Source organism: Daktulosphaira vitifoliae, unplaced genomic scaffold (genome assembly GCF_025091365.1).
Source record: "Daktulosphaira vitifoliae isolate Bord-2020 unplaced genomic scaffold, ASM2509136v1 Scaffold_2, whole genome shotgun sequence".
Lineage (NCBI taxonomy): Eukaryota > Metazoa > Arthropoda > Insecta > Hemiptera > Phylloxeridae > Daktulosphaira > Daktulosphaira vitifoliae.
Window position 1 is genome coordinate 41,084,930 of NW_026099573.1, and position 19,666 is coordinate 41,104,595.

The 19,666-nt window shown below is 28.2% G+C and overlaps 2 protein-coding genes across 4 annotated transcripts in view; one reads left to right on the forward strand and one right to left on the reverse strand.

Moving 5' to 3' along the window:
- Positions 1-1,325, forward strand: part of LOC126899276 (uncharacterized) — a 14,590-nt gene extending 13,265 nt beyond the window's left edge. Inside the window, exons 6-7 of one of the 3 annotated variants that reach the window (XM_050673995.1) lie at positions 821-982; positions 1,072-1,325. In XM_050673995.1, the coding sequence (XP_050529952.1) occupies positions 821-982; positions 1,072-1,280 (371 nt within the window). In that variant the 3' untranslated portion in view covers positions 1,281-1,325. The remainder of the gene's footprint in view (positions 1-820; positions 983-1,071) is intronic. The other 2 variants (XM_050673997.1, XM_050673996.1) reach the window with 2 other exon arrangements.
- A 5,986-nt stretch (positions 1,326-7,311) lies between these two features.
- Positions 7,312-19,666, reverse strand: part of LOC126899347 (neurexin-1) — a 154,397-nt gene continuing 142,042 nt past the window's right edge. Inside the window, exons 14-24 of the mRNA XM_050674151.1 lie at positions 18,160-18,374; positions 17,695-17,800; positions 17,457-17,633; positions 16,779-17,237; positions 11,494-11,652; positions 10,334-10,453; positions 10,050-10,228; positions 9,550-9,966; positions 9,354-9,462; positions 9,061-9,261; positions 7,312-8,829 (exon numbers count right to left, since the gene is read on the reverse strand). Of these exons, the coding sequence (XP_050530108.1) occupies positions 8,039-8,829; positions 9,061-9,261; positions 9,354-9,462; positions 9,550-9,966; positions 10,050-10,228; positions 10,334-10,453; positions 11,494-11,652; positions 16,779-17,237; positions 17,457-17,633; positions 17,695-17,800; positions 18,160-18,374 (2,933 nt within the window). The 3' untranslated portion in view covers positions 7,312-8,038. The remainder of the gene's footprint in view (positions 8,830-9,060; positions 9,262-9,353; positions 9,463-9,549; positions 9,967-10,049; positions 10,229-10,333; positions 10,454-11,493; positions 11,653-16,778; positions 17,238-17,456; positions 17,634-17,694; positions 17,801-18,159; positions 18,375-19,666) is intronic.

Genomic DNA, 19,666 nt, shown 5'->3' on the forward strand with positions numbered 1-19,666 from the left:
ATTACATTAGCTTTAATTTAAGATATATATAAAAGTGTCAGACCTTCCGGAACATTTTCAAAAGTTAAGTTGAAAAAGTTAATTTTTTGTGGAAAAGTTGTCATTTTAAATCCCCCCCTGTGGGCAGAAAAAAGGTTCAATTTACAAAAAATATATATTAAATGATAGGTAAAGACATCAAGCATCTATAAAAAAAAAAAATTATAGTGATATGTTCATTTTTGAAAAAGTTACGGCAGTTTTTAGTAAAAAAAATTGAAAAAATTTTGAAAATTAGCCATTTTTAAATTTGTAATTTTTTTGGAGGTTTCCCCCATTTACGGGGAACGAGGGAAATTTTTTCAATTTTTAAGGGTAATGTCTTCGACTAGATACGATTTGTGATCTTTTGACGTATCGTTGAAGGAAATCCGTTCGGTGAGAGCTGAGAAAAAGTGGTAACAGACATAAAAAAAAAAAAAATAAATAAATAAAATAAACACATCATAGTAAAACCAATACCTTCTCAGCTTCGCATCGAAGCTAAAAATAAGAGTTTATGTTGCTTTTGGAATAATCCACCAATTTCTCTAAATGAAACACTATCTACAGATTTGCATCGAAGCGTTTCTTATGATAGTGATTTTAATCACTGTCAAATATCATCTATACTTGTCCCATCTATGCCTCGTCCACACTGTGTCTCGACCCTACTGTGCTACCGTTTTTATATTCATAAATTTATGTCCATAATCAAAGTAACTAAATTTTAAAATTATTAAAAATTATTAACTTATGAAATTTAATAACACTTCTAACTCCTTATTTAATATTTTAATAGCCGAAGAATGTCCACTTTGCTATGAAAACAGAAATCCTACTTATTATTTTGACAAATGTAGCCATCGAGTATGTGATATTTGTGCCGATAAACTAATAATTAAAAAGATTTATAAATGTCCGTTTTGTAGAAGATTAAGAAAAAAATTTTATGAAAATAAAGGTATTTAGTGTAGTTATATTTATAATAATATTATTTATACTTGATGATTTTTTAATAGTAATTTTAATTTTTTCTTTTTTTTCTTTTAGAAGTTGTGAAAAGTAAGTGGTACACTTTAGAAATTCTCGCTGCTGCTTATTACTTAAAGACATGTATTTATGTATATGATTATTCATTTAATGTTTGGATTTTACTTCGGAACTCGTATACTACATTTGATTCTAAAAATGAAAAATGTATTTATTTATATTTAACCAAAAATCGTATGGGTGTCGTTACTAATCTTACTTCACCTTGAATATTTTTTTAATTATGTAAAATTTACAACTGAATAAATCTGCAAAATATATATTTTGTATTTTTTTTTTTTTTTGTGAAATTTGTACCTTTTAGGAGCGTGATATGGCCCAGTGGATCAATTTGTCGCCTTAGCGTTTACGTTCATTTTCCGTATGGTCATTCATACGGAGACTTTAACAGTGTTACACGCTTTGCCCCATTCTTGTTCCCCCAGACATAATGAGGTTGCCCAGATCGTTAGCCAGTGTAATGTTTCGTCAAATCGTCAAGGCACAGCCGACCCTAAATAGTTGATATAGAGGCTGTGGTAATGATGATGATTTATGTTAAACATTTGACACCGTTCTTAGCATCGTCTTCGTGGAAATTATTCAAAGCAGTTCAGAACATTTCACTATGAACGATAGCAAGCCCGCCGCGGTATATATCTAACTATTCCACAAAACAATCAGCAAAAATTTCTTCAATTTCAACCACAATCTGACCATGTAGTATACTAACATGAGTGAAAATAAATTTTAAACTGTTATCTTAAATAATATTACTGTACCCAGTGTGTTGTTTTGATGATATCGAAAAAATAACTATGAAAATGTTGAATTTCTTTAAAAAGAAATGTATAACATATGACATTAAATATATATACAATTACTTTGTAGTAAGCATATCTACAAGGTAAAAATACAATGTATAGTCATACTTAATAGTAATAATTAAAATTATTGAACTATATAATTGATTAGTAAATAAGTTTTATATTAACTTAAAATCAGATTTTAATTTAAATAAATGATAATTTATTTTTGTCCTATAACAAAAATTTAAATAGTCATTATTTTAATTTCGATTCTTTATCGATTTTGGAATGTTTAACAATAGAAATAACATTTTATTAATGGTGTATTGAAATAAATTTAACAACAATTGTCAATAAAAACCTGTTTATATGACAGCATGAACAAATAACGACTTCTATCGTCATTTCTTAATTGCAAATTATAATTTGCGATTAAGTATATACTTTAAAATTTTTAATTTTTAGTCATAATTATCAGTAAAAATTGTCAAAAATCACTAAACTTTAACAAAAGAACAGTTTATTAAAGAAAAAATATTATAATAACTAAATTTACAACTTATAAAGATCAACGGATAGTTATTGATAAAATTCAAATAATCATCAACAACATGTCTACATTGGTGTAATATTGAAAAATCAAGGTTAATAGGAAAAAATCACTATGCGTTAATTTTAATTTACTCTCACATTTCATTATTATTGAATCAACAGATAATGACACAAAAATATGCACTTAATATCACGGGAATGTACGGTAATTGCCGCCTTAACTGAAAACACTAAGTACTATCATTAGAAAACAAACGTTCATTATACCTAATGATTATAAAGTGATTTTTACAAAATGCTTATCTTTTTGATTTAAACTCGTAGTATTAAAAATAATACTGATACATTTAAACTATTAATAATAGGATACCCAAATTTTTAATAAAAGTATTGAATGAAATTAAATTATTACTCTGCATTAAATAAACTGGTACATCAAAACCTTAGTAAGAAATTAATACCTTACATATACATGACTTACGTATATTTTACTCGATACATTAAACAAATAAAATTTTTCCCTAAAAAAAAAAATGAGCTAAATTTTTTGTGTAAATGTGAACTAATTTCAACCATTCTTTTTTTGTTACGAGTAAACCCCAGGGGGCCTATTTTTGAATCGTCCGTTCCTCGAACGGTCACGATCATTGAACGGACACGTTCGTCAAACGGATTATATTGTTCAATTAGGTACACGGCCTTCTAGGTATTGTTCGATGAACATTTATGTTCCATGATTGTTTGCAATTTATTGTAATAACATAAATAAATATTTCGAAAGTTAAATTTATACAACTTGATTTTTAATATTAAAATATTTATTTTTAATTAATATATTATTTTTTTAATAACAATAATTTATTACTAACACATACATTTATAATTTGCTAATTTAATTTATTTGATGTGAATTTATTTTAAGTAATTCGCCAAAACTATACAAATAATTTAATTACACAAATTCTAAAAAAAATGTATTTACAATTGCATATAGTTAAATTAAAAATTATTAATACACTTTAAAACAGCAATACTTACATTTTCGAAAATAAAGTGGTACATATATTTTGTATAATTTTATTTTATTTATTCATTTTAAGATTAATTAATATTATTTATTAAATTATGTTATATATAAATAAATAATAAATTTAATAAGATTTTAGTTCTTAATTCGAAAAAATGTCACCCTAGGTCACGGTCTACCCCTAAATACGCCACTGTTTGGAAAAGTTGTTAACATATAATTACATGAATAATTTTCACAAAAAACTTAAGGTAAATTTTCAAAAGATTGTTTATTACGAGGTGCAAGGATGCTACAATAACCGGCTTTTCGTCTTATTATATAAAATTCAGTACCAACAAAATAATTGTTACACATATTACGAGTTTCAATTAATATTACTGAGTAATCATAATATAATATTATGTTTAAATTTATTTAACATATTAATTGAAAAATGGAAATTAATTTATAACAGTGAATATAATATTTTAATATTTTGTACTTTTTTTTTAGACAACGTAATATTTAAAACATAAATATTACTTTCTTCTGCACGTGGTAAAAATCCCCTATAAATAAATGATTATATATACAATGTACATATGAATGAGGTTTATACAGACTTCAACTCATGTTGACACCAATAACTATGTAAGAAGCTCATAAATTTGATTATTTAATAATTGGGTCTAAAATAGACCAAACAATTATTAGTTAAAATTTTAACCATAACGTAACTCTTATCTTAATAATGTTTGATCGAGTCATTCGGAAATTAGCTTTCCTTTAGTGGTTGTGTATTTCCTCCGATCATCATTCATTAATTACTACCATATTTTATGATATTTATTTTCTTCTTGTGTATTAAATTTACAAGCTATATCGGTTTATATTTTATTAAGTAATTAAAATATATACTTATGTTATTAACAAAAAAATTACTATAACTTGAGAATAATTCTTAAGTTAAGGATCAATTATTAATCCTTAATAATAAATTTAATTTAAAAAAAAACCCGAAACAATAAAATAGCTATGTAGAATTTATAACTCAATTTTTTGTTTTTAATGTTTGTTTTAATACAAGGTATTTTATTGTTGCATTTATCATGGGAATTATATTAAATGATGTGATTTTTGTTTTTATTACTCAATTATCTCAAAAAAATGTTTTGCTGTACTTAATGAGATAGTAATCAAGTTATATGTATCATTCATGAGCTGTAAGTTGCCTTAAAATAATTTGGAAACGCATTTTATAAATGAATTTTAAAAAGCATCTTTAATCGTATTTTACGAATGAATTAAAAGAATGCATCTTTAAATGCATTCTGCATTTAATAAATAAATACTTTTATAAGTATATAATATATATATTAGGGTGGCTCAAAAAAAATCGATCTTCGAAATGTTTATGAGATACCNATTCACTTGATATTTAAAATATAATTTGCGTTAACTATTAAAAGTATAGTTCTTCAAAGAGGTACGCTGTATTTGACCTCAAATTTTATGTGAGAGGCCCATGAAATTTAAGTATAAATTTAATGTTATACGATATAAAAAATAAATATTATAATAACAACTTATTGTATAAATAAATATGATAACATAAAATGCATACATAAATATACCTAAAAATTTTGTGTCTGTTACCACTTTTTCTCAGTTCTCACTGAACCGATTTCTTTCAATGATACGTCAAAAAATCACAAATCGTATCTAGTCGAATACATTACCCTCAAAAATTGAAAAAATTTCCCTCGTTCCCCGTAAATGGGGGAAACCTTAAAAAAAATTACAAATTTAAAAATCGCTAATTTTCGAAATTTTCGAAATTTTTTTTACTAAAAACTGTCATAACTTTTTTATAAATGAACATATCAATATAATTTTTTTTTATAGATGCTANACTTTTTTATAAATGAACATATCAATATAATTTTTTTTTATAGATGCTAGATGTCTTTACCTATCATTTGGTATATTTTTTTTAATAAATTTGACCCTTTACGTACTCACAGGAGAGATTCAAAATAACAACTTTTTCACAAAAAATTAACATTATCATCTTAACATTTAAAAGTGTTCTTGAAATATTGATACTTTTATATATATCTTAAATTAAAGCTTATGTAATATACTTTATTATGAAAAACAAATTTTTGTACTTTATTTTGTTTTATGGTGAAAACGGACTTCAAAGTTCATGAAAAAATACGATTTTTGTAAGAAAATTCTTTTTTATATTTTTAAATATTATGCTATAACTTTTTGAAAAATTTACGGATCATTACAATTTTTTTAAGTTAAGTACTATTTATATACTTCTTTTATGCGATATACTTTTTTTTTAAAACGGACTATTTCCCTTTATACAGTTAGGGTTCAAATCTAAAAAATGCGTATTGAACTTTGTCAACTTATTTTTAATTAAATATATTTATTGATTATTCATACGTAATCTAAAAATAAAACATAAATATTTGTTATATTAATTAGAAGGATTTCGTTATAATTTAGGTCATATGTGAAACTCTAAATGCAGATTTGAAATATGTGCAAAAATGTGTTTAGAAAAGTAAATTTTGGTCTCGGATGAAAATTCCTTTTAGACCAGGAAATAAATTTATAAATAACAAGCAATTTTTTTTTTTAAGTTTTGCATTAAGTCTTAATTTTTTTATAAGTATTTCATAAAAGTAATAACTACTTTATAATTTTCTATAATTTCACTATAAAAATTACAATACTTAATTATTACTTAATTATTTTCATACTATATATAATTGATTAATAGCATTACCTGTTCATACTAAAAAGGGTTATACAAATTATTTCTTCAAGTGTCACTTTGTTTGGCTCGACAAGGAAATTAAAAATTTCCATGGTAGTCAAGGTTTCATGATGTTAATCTACATACAAACCACCATGGATTAATATTATCAGGTCAAAAATATACAAAATCGCACTAACATATCTAAAATATTCCATTCGATCTTTAAACTAAATTTTATTGAAAAATTTCCCTATTCCATAGTAAATTCCCTCGAATCTGGTATTACTAATAATACCCTCATTTTTTCATAAAAATGTATTGAACAAAATTTTATTTCTATATATGAATTGTGATTAAAACAGTTTTATTGTAGGAAATAAGTATTTCTAAGGGTAATTTTAGAAGAAAATGTTGACAACTTTATAGAATATTATATATTTTTTACTATTAAATGGAAAATGGTCTCAATAAAATGTTGATGGATCGATATCTAGTTGTGAAAAATTATTTTTTGAGGTATAGGCGAGAGAAGTGTGCAACGTAGTAGAAATATTATCTGTACGTTATGAACGTCCCTAAATGTTGCCCCGACTTACATATCTTCTATATTTTTTGATACAACAAATTCTAATAGTAACATTACAAAACTGGTTATCCAACCAGTCAACATTTTATCCAAATCATTGTTCAATTAATAGCAAAATAGTATTAAGTTCTATTTAATTTTCAAAAGTTATTCATAAAATTTTTTTTTGCTACAATAAACTTGATAATTACTATGATTCATAAAAAATAATCAAATTTTAATCTTTAATTTAATTTTTAAGAAAAAAATGAGGTTAATATTTTTAATAAATAACACTGTGTATAAAATTATAATAAAACAATAACTTAGCTTAAAAATCACATTTAATCTACAAATAGTAATACTAATAATAGTAATTTTATGAATTATAATTATTATCCTAAAACTTTTTTAAAATTTTTTTCCTAAAAAAAACAAATAAACAATTATCATTATTCTAACAATAATTTGATCTGTAGCGAGAAATTAGTGACAATGATAACATAAAATATTTTTTGTAAAAAAATTCAAATATTCAACAATACGATGATCATAAAACAACTGTAGAATATATTTTCACTAATATAATTTATATCGATTGATACCCATGTAACGTTATCACACAACATACACTCAATCTTAGCTGAAAAATATAAGTATCATTCGGCTTCTAGTACTTTTAATTAATAATTTGCTACTACAAAAATATTATTAACTACTGTACATTAAGCTACAAGAACATATTTTTGTCATTAAAAATATACAATTAATATGGCCTAAACCTGATCAAAACGTCAGATAGGCCTTTAAAATATATTATAAACAAAAGTATCTTAATTCTTTATTAAATCATAATAATAAAATACAAACAAAAAATGTCAAATTATCAACAATAACGATATTGATTATTGTCCGGTACAGTAAAACATGATTATTTATTATATAACATTAATAAACGTCAACAATTAAGATACGAATTTATAAATTTACCTAAATATTATGCATCGAAAAAGATGCCTAACAGTGAACAATGAAAATTTTAACAGTAAGAAATGTTTTATACAATAGTATTCATAATATACATATCATCTTTACAGATTATAGACATTATTTGTATTATATGACCACCAAAGATGTATTCGTTGTGGTCACTAGCTTGGCAGGAACAAATTTTCAGTATTCAGGAATATTTAGGAAGTATAGGAATCTAAGTAAGATCACTTTTTGTTTAGAAAATAAAAGACGATCTTGCACATCAAACGTACTACGGTTATTTAAACATACCATTCCTTTACATCCTGTCTTTTTTTCGCACCTGGCTTGTTAGTTCGAAAATCGTTGTGCACGTATGTTGCAGATGATGCACTTGGAGATGGTTGTATGCTAGATGAAGAAAAGTAATTTCCTGGTGATAGCAAAGGATTGGAATTGTGATGAAGATGACTATTATGATGGCTGTTACGGAGGTGACTGTCCCCATGCTGTAAGTGATGTCGATCTGATTCTACTATTGTTGGATATGCTTTGGGTATTTCAATCTTGTATCTATTTGTATCTGTACGATATTTAACTTTTAGCACTACTAATATAATTAATACAATAACTATGAGCGTTCCAGTAGTAACTAGTACTACGTATGCCGTGCTCTCAGCAGCTTCTGTGTTGATTGGCACGTCTCTTTTGGTAGGTTCTGTTGGTTGTGGATGCGCAGCAAATCTATCGCCAAAATCCGGAGGCATAGACGATGAATGCCACTTGTAATCAAAGTTAGATTCATCTGGCACTGTATTGTTAAATTGCGAAGGTGTGCTACTGATCCCGGACGATAATCGGCCATTATCCGTTGACATGGCAGGAATGAAACTTGTTGTTATGAGAGGTGGAAACGATGGCCATGCTGTTGTTGATTTGATTCCTGATGTCGATGGCGATAGTGAAGAACTGTAAAATACTGGAGGAGTTGGCTGAGAACTTTCATCTGGTCGCCGGTTAGTAGGGACAACTCCCAATGATAATGTTCGATTAACTGGTTCAATTGAAGTAACAATGGATGAATGATGAGTACCTAAAAATGTTCCCGATTTAGTCAATGATTTCATAAAAAAAGCAACATTTTATTTATCTATTATGTTTAATGTTTTATAAACGCTATTACTTTCGTTAAAAATGATTAGACAACTCTCGGTACCTAAGTACCGAGACACGACACTTTACATATATTATAATTAAATATTATATTGAAATAATTAAAGTAAGTAAATTTACTTATGCTTATAATAATATAAAAAGAAGTTACTTTTAATTGCTGTAAAAACTGTCACTGGTGGTGCTTCTGGAGTTGGACCAAACCCGGAACCCGAAGTGTTACATCCCGTTTCTTCATCATCATCATTACAGCCACCTTGTGGTCCAGATTCGGGGGGTGCCGGTAAATCTATACTCAATGGAGGTGGTGGTACTGCAGTAGCTGGCACATAGACAGGTGTAATCAAGTCGTCTAAAATTTAAAAATACATTAAGACAATAAATTTTGCTTTCATGTGTATAGTATACAAAAGTTAATTAAAAATAAATTTAAATGTATCTTACCAGTACCACCTGAGTCAAATGTCGCTATACACTGATCTTCATCGTCATGATTACAACCTGAACCTGCACCAGAGTATACAAGGTCATCCATTACTCCTGAAGCTGGTGTCTATTATTATACAATATTATTTAGTTTATTCAAGATTATTATTTTAAATTTTAACAAAAACATTTTCATTATGAAATTCTATCTTACCTGCTGCATTGTATCCAAAAGAGAATGCTCATTGAGTCGATCAGCTATAGATGATAGCATTTGTACATCCCCTCTGCTTGTAATTCTTGTGTCACCATTAGTGGCTATGTCTAATACTCTCAATCCGTTAAATACTAATCCCATCATAACTCCTCGAAATCCATTTTCAATTCGTTTACCGGTTCTATTCCATTGGCCTCCAACTTGAATGATTGACTGACCGTTAAATACATTTAGTTGATGCCCGGAAGGATAGTGAGTTTGCACACTATTTTCATCTACTTGTAATGTAGAGTTTGGCCCATTTCGCGTGAACCTTACCAAATGAAACGTATTGTCATCAACCTTCACATTGGCTTCCCCAATCGGATGATCGTTTGTACCTATATTGTATATTACGATAACGTTTCCATTGACCTTAGCAAAATTAAAAGTAATATTATTTAAGTTTTAATTAAATTATTTCATATAAATTTATGTAATTTTTTTAACGTAATTACTATTTCAAGCTGTAAATAATCGGTGGATGTGCCACTGTCGACTCGTAACAGTACGCCACTCGATTGAGAAGTGATCAAACCTACAGCAAGCTGATCATTTTGTACATCTGGTTGTCTTCCTTCGGGAAACGAGTAACTTATCATACCTCCATCTGGTCCAAACTCATAGGAAATGGAAGCTACGGTCAATATATACATTTTATTATAATAATAATTAATATAGTTACAAAAATATTTAATACATTTCAAAAAATATACATATTGTTGCACATAGATTTACTTACGTTCAGAGCATGTGGGACCAACGAATGCTGTCATATCACAGTCACAAGAGTATGAATTCCATTGTTCTACACAAGTTCCATGATTGTCGCACATATCTCTAGCACACATACGACCTAATCCTACAAAAAAGAATAAGTTAACAATACATTTTTTATATTACAATCATTGTTATTAAATTAAGATTCAATACATAGCTGAGAAGGTGTTGGTTTTACTCTGTTTTTTATCTGTTCACGCAATTACTTAGCTCTATTGGATTAATTTTACTCAAAAATACGATAAAAGATATACATAATTTCGAAATAAATTTTCTCCTACCTGATAAAGGGAAATGAATCCAAAAAAATGCAATTGTTATAAAACAGTTAATTTCTATAAATTCAGTTTTGACTATCATTTTTCTTTTTTTATAGCTTATATAAATATTATAGCTCGATAATTTAACAATAGTTGATAAATGGGTTAAAAATAACAGAAATAATTGATATGTAAAATTATAATATATAAAAAGGTAGTTAAATAGTGCAACCCGCCCTCAATATAAAAGAAATATTGGCAATAATCATGATAATAGACGGAGAATTTATTACAACAGAGTGGACAATATTGGAAATGTCATTGAATTCTAAACATTTTATAAGCAGGCACTTACTATACGCCATGGAAGAGCAATTCAATAAATAATGGGGGATGTCATCAACGACTTCTTCCTCATTTAAATAGCAAAAGGAATCAGTGTTAAAGTTTAATTTGTAAGCAAATGCTGATAAAAGGTTAATACACAGTCTGAGTCGTTAAAAGCTAGAAATGATATAAACTTTAATTATAGGTTGGGTTATTACAGATAAGCTACTCAGCTACACATTGAAGCTAAAATTAGTATAATTTGCCAACAATATTACTTTCCAAAAAGTAATTGTAAAGTTTCAACAAAATTAAATGTGAAAAAAGAGTTTTTTCTGATAGCAAAATACAGATAAATTGTAAAAAGAAATGTTACATTAGCATTTCAGAAAATATCAATTGGTAAATAATAAATCAGTTACCTTCTATAAGTTAAAAATTTTCTCCTTGTATAATTTAGAATAGGCAACATATGTTAAATTATGTAACAAGTGCTACAGTTAAGTAAAAATATAAATTAATAATATGTACTAACCACCACAACCAACTGTTATCAATGTACTAGGAATTGATGCGTTCTCAACCATGTCTTGCGATTCACCGTTATATTCCAGATCAGACATACAACCTTCAAATCCGTGTCTAGAATGAATGTGTTTACTTTGGTGCTTATGTAGATCCTTAGGTAATCCACCTGTTGTTAATTATATTAATTGATATTAAAACACTAATTTAATTTTTACAATAATCTACGAATACACCATGTATATTCTTAGGTTATACGTGTATAACATTTATTAGGTAGTAATTAATACACAAATACTAAGTTTTACATCAACTATTCGTTGATATTTATGGAAAAAATCTTTTTTTTTTAGTCAAAGCTCTAATTTTATTATTTTGTTATAATTTGATTCAGAAAAAAGTGAATTTGATGAAAAATTATTATTATAGCATAATTAGCAACATTATACAGAATGATTTATTAAGTATACGTATCACTTTTACGTGTGTACTCGTAGTGAGTAGTCGTACAGTGCAACAGCGACCAGCCTTATCTATATCATTAAGCTTATCGCCAACTGTGTCGATTGAAAAAATTCAGGTAATATGATTATTTTTATCTACATTACCTACCCACCGTTATAAACTACATCAAACAAACAACAAAAACCCGTCCGACCACTGAACCATGAGTTCGGCCATTACTTTCACGTTCACAATCGATTAATTCTTCTAACATTAATAACTCCAACAAAACGATAACACCGATCAAGATTATTAAAAACTCATCTAACGACGACTCTGTATGGAAAACTGTTCCTATTAGCTCACCATGTCATTCCCCAAAATCAAAAATACAAAAAACAAATTCCTTCTCAAGTCCAAACCGTTACTCAGCTCTTACCATAAATGACCACCCAGAGGAAAATGATATCGAAATGAAAACACAAGATAACCCAAAAGAAGTAAACAAAATTCCACCCATTTACATAAAAAGCACAATTGACTTCTTTGATTTTTGTAAAAAAATAAAACCTCTCACTGAACCTGAAGGATTTACAACAAAAAGTACATCTAACAGTAACAAATTATTGACATACACTATCAATGCGTATAGACAAGTTATAAAACTATTAGAAATAAATAATATAAACTACCACACTTTTCAACTTAGCGACGACAAAGCTTTCAGAGTAGTTATTCGACACCTTCACCATACTACAACAATTAAATTCATCAATACCTGAAATCAATACCAGCTTCAATCAAGAGAAAAATTTTCCCCCTTTAAAAACCCAATGGGCTACCTCACAGCCCCACAATAAGTTTAAACATAACACTTACTCAAACCCCAATTCAAATCATATTAACAATGAACCTCTCTCAAATAAAAATAATGATTCTATCTCAACCCATCTTTCCCATTTCTTAAATGAATTCAAATCCTTAATAAACCCTCTTATCTCCCTACTCACCAAAGTCATCGACTCCCTACTAAATAAATGAATTCTATCCAACCAAACAAATTACCTCTCTCAATCCTTCTTTGGAATGCTAATGGAGTTCAAAACCATTATCACGATTTATCCCTATGTCTAAACTCCAGAAACATCGACATTGCACTTATCACCGAAACCCACCTTACTCCAAACAAAACTATATTTTTCCCGAACTACTCCACCATTCGCACTGACCATCCTGATGGAACTGCTCATGGTGGTTCAGCAATTTTTATCCGTAATAAAATCAAATTCAATATTAGTCCTCCTACTTCTAACCAATCTATTCAGAGCTCAAACATCCAACTAAAAATTAACAATATAAACACTACCATTGTAGCTGCATATTTTCTTCCTGCAAATCCGTTTAACGAAAACATCCTAAACTAATTTTTTTCATCTATTGACAATAACTGCATCATAGGAGGCGATTTTAACTCTAAACACCCATGTTGGGGAAATAACACTACTGACTCCCGTGGTCGTGTACTTTATAAAACCATAAGCAACTCTAACCTTCGCATTGTATCACCAGCGTACCCAACTTACTGGCCAACCCACCAAAACAGAAACCCTGACATACTTGATTTTTTTATAACTAAATTTTCTCCAACCATTCACTATTCTATTTCAAATATAAACGAACTTTGTTCTGACCACACAGCTGTATTACTTTTTTTAAACTCAATCCCCCTTCTCAACAACAAACCAAGTCTCATAAATGGTCCAATGTCCTGGAAAAAATTTAAATTCGTCCTAGACAGCAAAACTAGCCTTAATATTCCTCTAAAAACCAAACATGACATTGACAATGCTGTAATCCAATTAACTTCCAATATTCAAAACTCAGTAACTGTTTCTTCATCCCCCTCTAAATATCCTAACAAATCCAACAACATCCCAATAGTTCTAAAAGAAATGCTAGCAAAAAAAAGGAGAGCCAGAGCGAGATGGCAATCAACTCGTCACCCTGCCGACAAAAATGCACTCAACATTATTTCAAACAAACTAAAAAAAGAATTCTACAAAATCAACACAGAACGCTACGAAAATAATATCATCAAACTCCAAACATCTAACTGCTCTCTCTGGCGTAAAACAAAAAGTATATTAAAACATAGAGAACTAATACCGCCAATAAAACTAAACATCAACCAATTAGCAGTATCTGACATAGACAAATCTAATTCATTTGCTGAATACCTATATGAAGTATTTAAACCCAACAACATAAACCCCTCTGCCAACCATATAAACAAAATCAACAAATCACTAGATAGCCCCCTACCAATGACACTGCCCCCCAAACACTTTTCTCCAAATGAAGTCAAATATGCAATTGGCAAACTAAAGAACGGTAAAGCTCCAGGTTACGACCTTATAACAAATAACATCTTAAAACAACTAACCAGCAAATCTATCCTAAACATAGTCCATATCTTCAATGCCATGCTCAGACTTTCTCATTTCCCCCCAATTTGGAAACTATCAACAATCATAGTAGTGCCGAAACCAGGTAAACCTAAAAATTTAACTTCTTTTTATCGTCCAATTAGCCTCCTCCTTACCTTGGGAAAACTATTTGAAAAACTACTATTAAAACGTCTTCAAAATATTTCAGAAATAAAAAACATCATCCCCTACTCTCAATTCGGATTCCGTGCAAATCACTCTACAATACACCCACTCCATCGTATCACCGATGCTATCTCCTCATCTCTTGAACAAAAAAAATACTGTTCAGGTGTCTTTTTAGACATAGCCCAAGCTTTCGATAAGGTATGGCACGAAGGGTTACTCCACAAGCTAAAATCAAACTTCCCAACACCATACTACTTAATATTAAAATCTTACCTAGACCAACGTTCTTTCCAAGTAAATATAAACAACACACTTTCTAACCATTTCACTATAAACGCCGGAGTTCCCCAAGGCAGTGACCTATCCCCCCTTTTATACTTAATATACACAGCTGATATACCTACATCTAACTTCACAATCTTAAATACTTTTGCTGACGATACAAGCATATTAGCATCAGACGCTGATCCCTTAATAACAAATTTCAAACTCCAACACCACCTCAATCTTTTAGAAAAATGGTTTACCGAATGGAAAATTAAAGTAAATACAACCAAATCAAACCACATCACCTTTTCTCTTCGACCAGACATCTGTCTACCAGTCAAACTCTACAACACTTTACTCCCCCAAAATAATAAAGTAAAATACTTAGGCCTCATTTTTGACAAACGACTAACTTGGAAAGACCATATAACTGAAAAAAGAAAACAATTAAACACCCGACTCCATCTACTTCGCCCTCTCTTACGTTCAAACTTAATCTAAAGCTAAAAACACTCATCTATAAAACTCTTCTCTTTCCACTATGGTTTTATGGTATTCAAATCTGGGGCTGTGCCGCTCCATCCAACATCCAAAAAATCCAATCCTTTCAATCCATTTGCCTACGAACACTCACCAATTCCCCTTGGTACGTCCTTAATAAAACTCTCTATTCAGATCTTCAAATGAGTTATGTTAACAATATTGACAAAACTGCTTACCTAAAACTTCATAACAAATTAACCTCTCACCCAAACCCTAATATTCAACACCTCTATTCAAAACAAATCCCCGACAATCCGCCAAGAAGATTAAAAAGAAAATGGTGAAGAGACCTCTTACAGAAAAAAAAAAAAAAAATGAAATCAAAAAACAAAATTCAAAGTAGATAGTTCCATTGGTTGCCCCCCTACTGCATGCTATTCAAGTCATATTGTAATTTTTTTTTTCACTACTGTTAACCCATTTACGGTTGTGCTTATATTTTGTATAGATGTAAATTTTATAAAGTTATTTGAATAAAATAAATTTTCAAAAAAAATAAAGTATACGTATTCCCTGTTTTCCATAAAAATTTATAGAATAAAATGTTATTTATTTTTATGAATCATGATTAGATTAGTTTTATTATAAATTATAATCAGTTATTCTTAAGGGTGTATTTTAGAGGTAATTTCCAATTGTTAAATGGGAATGTATTATTTTTTTAAATGGGAGAATGATCTAAATATAATGTTGATAGGTTGATAACCAGTATTGTATAATTACTTTTTGAGTTGTTATAATTTTTGTTATTGGTGAGCGGTGTGCGCAGCGTAAAAGAATTCATATCTGTGTTATAGTAAAAATAGAATGTTGCTAAATACTACCGCGCTCCTCACCTTTTCTAAATTTTCAAATACTAATATCCCAAAAATTAGTGATAAAAAACTAGTTATAAACTAATTTTATTCGAACCATTCTCCATTTAATAGTAAAAAAATAATAACAGGTTTCCATTTAACATAAGAAAATATTTTTTTTACAGTAAACATAATAATTACAATAGTTTATAAAAATTAATTAAATTTTAGTCGATAAATTTTTATGGAAAAGTTATTTATTACTAGAAGAAAAAATGGAAGTATTATACTTAATAAATCATACTGTATGTTTTACATTTTCGCTGATATGAGTTTAACAATATCTATTTATTTTATTGTTACATGTTAGCCAAAATGTTATACATTTTTGTGTATAATACAATGCAGTTATAAAATTGCAGAAATTAATTTTGTTATTATGTAAATTTGATAAAATTAATATGGATGGTGTTGCATCTAAAGCAATGATAGTCTCTATTGAACGAATTTAAATTATGAATGAAATACTTTAAACACACACTTTGCTAACATAAATGAGCTTTTATATCGATGTTAATAAATTACTTACAATTACTTATTTATTTTTAATTCTTTTTTTGTAAACTTACCTACATATAACATTCCGTTCAATTGTATATTATGAGGACGTGATACAGAGGTAGTGACAATCACTCGTTCGTCTATCGATAAACTATACAAAGTGGCAGATACTTGGAGTATATGAATTGAATGCCACAAGTTATCATTATATCCCGTTTTGTTGGTATCTCGTAACCGAATCACATGAACTCCTGACCGAATGTTGACTAAAACATGACCGTTGACGATCTCCGCCAAAGCAAAATCATTACTTTTATCTCTATTACTACCTCCATTATAGAAAAATAAACCAGAAGCATGTCTTGTTTTAAAACGAAAGTACACATCTAGCCTAGAGTAAGCTTTTAATGAAGGCAAACCAACGAATGTGTTCTTGGATAAAAACGTTGCAGTGTTGATCAGCGTAGGAGGTTTATCACGAGCAATTTGTAATGCAGTTGCATGTACTTTAGGCAAATCCCCCGAAACTAAAATCAAATAGTTATTTACTTTAAATATCTAGACATTTTTATTACATTAATTGGATAGCTAATGTAACCAATTTACATACATAAATAATAGTATCATGTTTTTTTTGTAATACATTACTTTAAGAATAATTTACATTATTATATATACATGATACGAAGAAGATTTTTTTAAATAATTTTTGTCTAAATAATAAAATATATAAGAATAAAACTTACAGCCTTTGGCGGATATTTTTGAAATTTCTAAAATATTTATTTTATTTATAATGAACTGTTGCATGCTGCCAATAAAACTTGGCAAATCAGTCAATGCTTCTGGATCTTTAGGTGGTGATCCACCAACTAACAAACCCTGCCATCTGAGTGTAATAGTGTTGTCCATAGCAGAATCATCTGGAAAAAAAAATATAATCTTACTATGTAATTTATTCCTTTGATAGAGGTGATAATCTACCTTTAGCAGTTTCGTTATCAACTCTTAGTCTGATTTCATGACCTCTTCTGGCGTAATATACTGAATGCCAGTTGTTGTCATCTAAATGTGTACCACAAAGAACAACCTACAAATGTCATTTTTGATTAAAAAAAATTTACATTATACTAGTTGCAATTCAGAAAAGTATAAAATTGTCAATGGTTTTTGAATTAGTGGTAGTTATAAATTATTACATTAGATTTTTGTTTATTGTTAAGCAGCTAAGTAGTTTAATAATTACAAATTAATTAGTTTTCAGTTAGTTATTACAAATTGTTAAATTTGATTACAATATTAAGAAACGTATGTTTTGATTTGAATAATTTTCATAAAAAATAACAATAAATAAAGAAAATCGTGACTACTTACGTAACTTAAATTTTAAATTTTTTTGTAACTAACATACATACATCACACATGTACAATGAGTATAATAATTTTTACCTTTTCTTTGTCACCAATTTTTAATGCTAATCGAATTTTGCCCACAATCACTGCGATTTCTAATCTATCCCATGAACTATCAAATGTCTTCATCAACATAGCAAGTGGCCTATTAGTTTTAAACCTAAAGAACATATCCTCTGCTTGAGTGGTCATTTTATCTGACATAACTGCTTGAATATATTGGGTTCCGTTGAAACTATATGCTGCAGTTTCTATAAAATAGATATAATTTGTTGTTCACAATGATTAATCTAATGAATTAGATTTAAAATCTAAGATACAGTTATAAAACACAAAATAATCGCTTAAATAAGAAACGTGTAATATCTTGTAGTGACACCAGTTTTGAATTCAAAATTATTTCTAGAGGAAGCTCTAAACAATAAAATAACATATTACTACTCATTACAGTTGTCTTTAACATAAAACTTAAGTTAGTATATAAATATATTGGAGTATAAATGAAATGTATATGTGTTGGGTACTGAGTGTGATCTGCCTTAACAGGTTTATGGGTAATGTATATTGGCCTACATATTTCTACAGTAATTCATTAACTAGGTTGTTTTTATTTTTTAATATTGATTTATCAATTATCACAAGCCACTTGATACACTCAAAATAAAGTTAATATTTTTAAAAAAAATTGTTTTGATTTCATTTAATTTATCAGTTAATAATGACTTTTTACAATCATCTCTTATAATTAAAGGGGTGTCAGCTTAATTTTTTTAAATGGCAACATACATATTTAATTAACTTATAAAATAAGAAATAATCTAATTAAGATAATGACTCGTCAATAAAAACTTTTGGACTAGTATTTCAGAAGTTATTAAAAAATAAGTGATGACTGGAGGTAAGGATTGGGTGCTATTCTTTTTATCACTAGTCATTTTCCATCCGTGCTCTTTGTCCCGCTTAGGTATAAAAACCCAGCACAGTGGGGTCGCGGCATAGTGGGGATGTTGCATAGTTGGGTCCAGTATAGATTTAATCTGACAGTGATTAAAATCACTATCATAAGAAACGCTTCGATGCAAATCAGTAGATAGTGTTTAATTCTAAGAAATTGGTGGATAATTACAAAAGCTACATTATCTGCTAGTTTCTTATTAATACCCTGATTAAGATAAAGTATGTCGAATGAAAAAGGGATTATTAAAAAATATTATTTCTCATAAAAAAATTGTGTTGATTCGTACACTTTTCAATGAGTTATAGCATTATAAAGTTAAAAATGTAACCAACCCAACCCAACATCAACTCCTATTTCCTTAATTATATCCAGATTAGTAATTATTTTAATTATATATTATATAATTTTTATAATTAATTATTTTCAAATTATTATTGATTTTTAATATGTTAAAAGTAATCATTTTGAACCTACTTCTTTTTGTTCTTTAAAGTGAAAGTTTTAATAAAAAAAAAATGAATTTATTACCATAACTTTTAACTCAACTTGCAAGTTTGAAATAAATATTATTAAATAGAAAAAAAT